This window comes from Morone saxatilis, unplaced genomic scaffold, assembly GCF_004916995.1.
Source record: "Morone saxatilis isolate NCDOM2014 unplaced genomic scaffold, NCSU_SB_2.0 Contig16, whole genome shotgun sequence".
Classification (NCBI taxonomy): domain Eukaryota; kingdom Metazoa; phylum Chordata; class Actinopteri; family Moronidae; genus Morone; species Morone saxatilis.
The window spans coordinates 20005442-20012524 of NW_023339718.1; the positions used below are offsets into that span (position 1 = coordinate 20005442).

The following is a 7083-nucleotide window of genomic DNA, read 5'->3' on the forward strand; positions in this document are numbered from 1 at the left end:
TACATCCTTATTCAGCTACTTATTTATTTACTTACTTTATTTACTTTAATATGGGTGATAAAGGGAACCTATAACTAACTTTTTCATCTGCAGTAACTGGTATGTCTCAAACGTCACTGGCAACTCTCTCAGAGTAACCAGGCAACAAAGTATCTTAGATGACCATATGGCGTCAACAATGGTTGATTATCTGCCATCTGTGGTTGGTGGTGAAATTAGCCATTCACAGACAAAATGTCCCAGTATTTGTTCTCCTGTTTGGTGTTACAGTGATTTCTCACCCTAGACAGGACAATGCAGTAGGTCGGTACAGTAATGTAACATACACAATCAGATGTTTCCAAATATCACCAAAACTATTCATATTAAAAGGATGAAATAAATAATAAATAATGAAACAGAATCTTAACTGCGATGTTACTGTTGGAACAATGCATCGGTGACGTTTTACTAACAAAACTGAATCCAGCTCAGCTTTTGCTTTTGTGATGTGAGGAGTTACTATGGTATTAAAACTGTTCATGATTAATGATTATTCACTAATGAAAGCCCTTGAAATAATCACACAGACGTCAGGAGCCAGTGATTGTAATCTCATTAATGAAGTCTTTATTTCGAATCGTAATTTCGGCAGCAAATAATTTAATTTCAGGGTCACTGACGGACCAAGAGCCTAAAAATAAATGTTATGTCTTAGGTTGCACAGTAGAGGAGAAAAGGAAGAAGGGACAGGGCTATTTTTTCCCGGTCTTATATAAAGGATTTAGCAATTTAGTGGATGTATTTCTTTCTTGTTTTAAGATGATAGCATACACTTTAGCAGGGCAAGAAGAATTATTATTATTATCATGTGTGATTGATCCCAGATTTAATGTTGTAAAGAGGCTCTTAAAATTGTAAAACCATAGGTAATGCAGGAAATGAAACCTGCAGGTCTGTAGAGTATGTACTTATTTCTACGGAGTGACAGATACCACACAGGTATTGTTTGCAGGTGTTTTTACATGCTCTATCCATAGCAGCGAGCTGGTGAAATCATGGACAGCATCAGAAGATTTTTGTGATGTTCTCCTGATGAGTAACCTAGCCCCTTGTCCTGTGTTAAAAGAATTGAATGAAACTTAAATGTCATTTGATTCTGCCTGTAGCACGTGTCTGTCTCCTGTGTCTTTTTATCTGTGTCCTAAATGTGGGTTTCAAAAAACAATTGATTGTCCTTGTTTCATATTTACAGATGGGAAGTTGGATGTGTTTCAGCATAACAAACTGCTCACATCGATAGCGGTGTGGACCACGTTTGGAGAATTAGCCATCCTGTACAACTGCACACGGACTGCATCAGTGCGAGGTAAAGATTTCTGCATTCATACAGTGAAGTCTAAAAGTTTGTCAATGATGTTTGATGATGGACACGCTGACTGCTGCAGGGAGTGAATGTGCAACCTTGTGGCAACAATGACCAAAGTCACGTAGCAAAAGTCTAATGCTGTGTCCCATTTCTTCCCTTTGCTGTCGCTGTTCTCACACTGTGCTTTCACATGAAGCATACTGGTGTCCTAATTTAAAACTTTATGAAGTCAGGCTCTCCATTCATAATCAGCAGTATGAGCTGTGCACAGCGCAGGGTGGGGCACAGAGCACAGTTCAGGGGCTGATCATGTGGACAGAGTATTATTTTTTTAGCCAAACCCTTGCTCCGTGAAAAAGGACATTTTTAACACAGCTGTATTTTAGAGCTACCCATAACCCTTTGCAAATATCTCAAAAGAAAATATTCAGAGCAGCTCGCACTTATTAGGGCTCTGACTTGGTTATGCATTCCAATAAAAACACAATTGGCTGTAATCGTGGGTAGGAAGCCAGTGAGGGATTCTCATCCTAGTTGCTGCACTTGCGGCCCCTTTTGGACAAAAAAACAGGAGTGAAAACGTGCAACAATAAATGAAAATAAAAAAATAGAATGGTTTTATGACAGACACACACACACAAGGTTAATTAACAACAGCTACCACCTGAAAAATCTTGACCAATCAGGTAAAAGATGGTAGCTACCTTTTTTATGTTACAGGTGGCCAATGAAAATTTGTTTCCCCTCCCACCCAGTACCCTTTAAAATCATATTCTCTTATATCCCCCACACTGGGGGGAATGTAATCTGACACTTCCCTGACCTTTGTCTGAGTTGCGGTGACTTCTTAAAGCCAAGCAATCGCCTGATAATGAGAGCAAGAGTCAGATAGGTCATTAGCCCGAAGTAAACAAGCTTTTGCATGTGTGTGTTGACAAAGGCTTTACATGATATCCATAGCTTTGCATTCTGATTGGTTTTCACCTCTTTGGCATTTGAAAGCGCATAGCATGTACTATGTGAGTGCTCTTTGTCCGGGTTTGTATATTTAACCAAGTAATTGACTGGTGGCCCTTGGGGGAGGGATACTGAGTTGACCTAAATATTCAGGGTGAACTGGAAAAACCGTGACAGTTTGACAAGTTTCTGAGTGGGTTTTACATGATAATAGATGAAGTGGATAAATGGGAACTTTCTTTGCTACTGGTTCACGTCAAACTTTCACAGCTACTTCCACCTTGTACTAACAGAAACCTGTCTCAGAGTTTCAGTAGATTTGATGTGACTCATCACCAAGATAGAGGAGAGATTACAGTGTTTTTCTCGCTTCCTTTGTCCATCTGACAAAACAAAACAATACTTAATTCCTTTGTGGCGATAGAGGGGTTTAATTAAGATGGAAAATGTGAAGAAAGATAAGGTAGAAGAAAAGAAAAATATTTTTTTTTTATTGTCACTCACTATTCCATCATGGTTATCTGTCTACAAGTTTTCCTCTGCCATTGACACAAGTCTGGTTTCGTTAACATTTACTAAACAGGTGAACTAGTTGTTTATTGAATAGTCAGAACCTGGACCATGTCCCACTTTCTGATGAATTTGATATTGCTTTTACAGCGGTGAACAAAGTAAGGACATGGGCTTTGGACCGGGAGGTGTTTCAGAACATCATGAGGAGGACGGCTGAGACGCGTCATGAACAGTACCGCAACTTCCTCCGAAGGTGAGACCAAAGCTGTAGCCAAGAAGCAAGCGTCACCTTACTATTATGAAGAAAAGTTATGGCCAAGATAGAGGCGAATAATTCAATTGTTTGATTTTTGATATATGATTTTAATGGACTCCCACCAGCCAGTTAGGAAGAGGAAATATTACAAATATAATATACATCAACTATCTGATGGTTATGGTACAAAATTGCCTCCAGGTGGTAGCTAATATGAGTAATATATATATATATATATATATAAATCACAGCCCAAGTAATTGTGATCTTGGGGACACTGTTTGACACAATAAGAAAATTAAGGAGTTTATCTTAAAGTAGGTAGTTAATTTTAGACAATTCACGGCAAGTCTGACACTTACTGACAGAAAACCACCGTCATAGCTCATGGCAAAACATTTTTATACAGCATTCATATGGTATTCATGTGGCAAAACTGTTTCTTTTGATGGTAAAAATGGTAAAGTTCTGGAAACCACAGCTTCCTGTTTTATTTATATTTATATTTAAATTTATATGAATTTTCTTATAGTGTGGTTTAGTCTGGTTTGGATGGTCTCTACCACGTCCTGACAAAAATATGTACTACTACTAGGTGTTCAACTTCACTAGCAACTCCTTTATTTCTGTTGGTCAGTGCTTGGCAAGAAGCCTACTGCCAGTCTGTCTAAGCTGTGAAGGCTGAGAACAAAAACAAGGAGCCAAAAGAAGCTAAAATCTGCAAAGAGCGACAGAATTGAGCAGCAGATGTACTGAGAAAAAAGCAAAAAAGCGCTGTTAAAAATGTGTAGTATCATAGAAAACCTTACTTTAGAAAAAGATAACATCATGTAATTTGTAAGTTACATTGTTCTGATGTATTACTTGATTACAGTGACACAGGAAATAGTTCTACATGAAATGTAGCATTTGTATAGTAATTTGTATTATAATGTGCATGCAGAAATTAATGTTTATCATCTGTGTTTTGTCTTTTCTGTCAGTGTTTCACTCTTGGCCAATCTACCAGAAGACAAGCTAAGCAAAATAGTGGACTGCCTCGAGGTGGTAAGTTATCCTGTCAATCCTGTCAAACTATCTACATTTCTACTGGAGCGACAATTAGACGTTTCATTGTATTGCTTCAGTATTGCACAACCCTCTGGCAGCTCATGGGAGCCCCAGCATTGCAGATAGCTGCTGTCAAAATATCATTACCATTTGGCCATATACCATTACTGCGTGTCAGCATATTCTTTCTACCTCCAGTCGGCAAGACCTCACAAATTACCTTGTTGATGAACAGAGCCGATATTATTCCTGTCATCGCCGGGCGCTGTATATTGTTACCATAATTATTTGACCAAGGCCCCAGAAAGTGTTTATTCAAATGGGGGACGAGTGATTTCTTAAAGATGTGCCAGTGACAGGCCTTTGGTGTGAGAACATACAAGTGTGTAAAAGTGAATGTGTGTGTAAGTGTGTATGTTGAAACATGCAGAGAGAATGGCTTACTCCAGTTCTCCTCCAGAAGCATTGTATTTCAACGGTGAAGGAGAAAACGGAGCGGAGCTTGTCAGCTTCTGGTCAAAAACAGCCTCTCTCAGCGTCTTTTCACAATGAAAACTTCAAGGACGTTCTTTGCAATCATTGGTTGTCCCACCACTTTCCACAACAGGAGAAATTCCTTATTCAGTCATTTCTGATGGAGGTGATTCTGTTGCCTCTCAGGGGGGGCGGCTGAAACCTAATAGTGGTGCAGATGTTCATCGAGAATCCGCCAGATAATATTGAAGCTTCTTGTCAACCAGTGGGGGAATGGAATTTGGTGCATTCTGGCGTGTGTCTTTGTCTGTATTGTATGTCTGTGTGTGTGTGTGTGAGGAGGGTCTGAGTACCTTGTTTTTAGGATTCTGTCAAGTTTTCAGTCTGATATGCAGATTGGAATTTGAACTGGGAAGCTTCAGTGTCAAACAAGGAGCAGTGTATGTAAATAGAAATGAAAATAACTTGTGCAATATGATATGGGACCATACAATAGGTCATATGTTGCACATAATACTGTAATTAAAAATGTAAAAACTTACGTTGTCCATGAATGTCACTTCTCTGCAAATTGGGGATGACTGAAAGTAACAACTATCATATTTTACCCCTTTTTAAATCCTGCATGCAGGCTCATGTCATGACTGATATTTCAACAGCCCCTTGAAGGCAGTACGATGCTTTCAAGGAGCTGCACAGGACAACCAGTCCACCTGGGGGCCGCCGAAGACTAGGGTGGTCTTAAAAATAGGTTTAGTCCTTCCTCTTGTTTTAGTGTCTCTGTCACTGGAAGCAGAGAAAGACGTGCAGTTGAGTATGTGCTGTGACTGGTCGATTGACAGTCACCAAAAATAGGACGACTGCAGACAAACCCAGCACACACACAGCACAGCGTAAGTGGCATTAGCAAAGCTGATGGTAAAGATAAAGGGATGTATGTGATTACTGGGGGTGAGGGTACTTGACATATCTTATGAAGAGACGTGCTTTTAAACGTTTTAGTGAAAATGTCCTCTTTCTTTCCTGAAAAGGTAAATGTTTGGTTCAAGTTCAGCATTTAAGCTCAGGAGCTAGGTGTAACAAACCCGAGACACAATTCAGATGCTCGCTTCAAATGTCGCTCCCCTGCACAGTCACTGTATCATCCAGACAGTCTTTATAAACAAAGCCTTGGCATGTTGTCTCCGCTGTCACGGGTGGGTGTTAAACTAGACTCTCCTGAAGCGTAAACGGGGCGTAAACAAGCTCGGACGCTCAAGGAAAATGCCACTTGTGTCAAGAGTTTTGACAGTAAACACCAGGGAATGTTTACGCGTGGCTGCTCGGATTTGTTTGTTCACTTTTCACCAAAGTCCTCTGTAGTCAAATGGATTACAGACGTTGTCTCAGCGGCAGGAATTTGGCATCCGTCCCAGGGAACAATTCATCCTGGTCACCTTCATTCTCTGCACATCCCCTTCTTCACCTAAAAGCTTTAAAATGGAAGGCGAACTGGCAGCTCGCTGACTCAGCAGACTGGCTTTAGTGCTGTGGTCGGGATGGTGTGTTAGGTTCGTTATGGGGAGAGACTGACTGACAGCACGAGGTGGAGGAATCTGTCTCTGAATGAGAGCTCAGCGGATTGAGGGAACATACCGTGCCTCAGTGTTTAATTCAAGAATATTTCAAAGTGTCATTCAGTTTTATGATGCTCTTAAAACCGAGCTAAACATTGAAACAAACTTTCTCAGTCAAGTGTGATCTTACTTGTGCACCATCTGGAGTGTGTCAGAGTGAGTAAATGACTGACCTCCCTACCAAGTCTGAGTCTGAGAGTTTATACCATGGCCAGAGGAACTACTTGTCTCTAATTGGCTAGCAGGTGTCCGTTATTATCAAATCAAGATGTTTCAAAGTTACAACACCATTTTAAATCAGTGCGGAAGATGTATTTAATCTGCAAGTAACCATAGCAACAATACTGGGGCTTTAGGCTGTTACCATTTAACTTTTACTGGCAAAACTACAAAATTATAAATATATATATATAATGACTTGAACACAAACTTTCTTTTTGCCTGTGATAAGTGGCTGTGGTATAAGGACAATAGTATTACCCTCCTTAAAGGTGACAAGATGTGTAAAATAAGGGGCTTGGATGCGACTTTGGTCGTCACATCTTCTTTGTTAATCATATCAGAACTTATTAAGACTTCGTAAACGTCATTTCCTTCTGTAGCCACTGAGAATTCTCGATTCTCATATGGACTGGAATTAATTTCCTGTAACAAACAGTATAACCGGACATGATTGTTTGTTTGCCTAATGGGGTAAACAATCTGTACAGCATACAAAGTTCTTCTATCCCGTCAGGACAGTAATTACAGTATGGACAATCAGGATGACAATATTATATATAAAATATAAACATATATGAAAGCGACCTGATATTTATCTAAATTGAAAGTGTCAGAATTTTAAACTCCTAATCTTAGCCCATTTGCTC

At 39.7% G+C, this 7083-nt stretch overlaps 1 protein-coding gene across 1 annotated transcript in view; it reads left to right on the forward strand.

Moving 5' to 3' along the window:
• Positions 1–7083, forward strand: part of prkg2 (protein kinase cGMP-dependent 2) — a 27801-nt gene that overhangs the window by 7876 nt on the left and 12842 nt on the right. The window contains exons 4-6 of the mRNA XM_035657650.1: positions 1235–1348; positions 2966–3071; positions 4058–4121. Of these exons, the coding sequence (XP_035513543.1) occupies positions 1235–1348; positions 2966–3071; positions 4058–4121 (284 nt within the window). The remainder of the gene's footprint in view (positions 1–1234; positions 1349–2965; positions 3072–4057; positions 4122–7083) is intronic.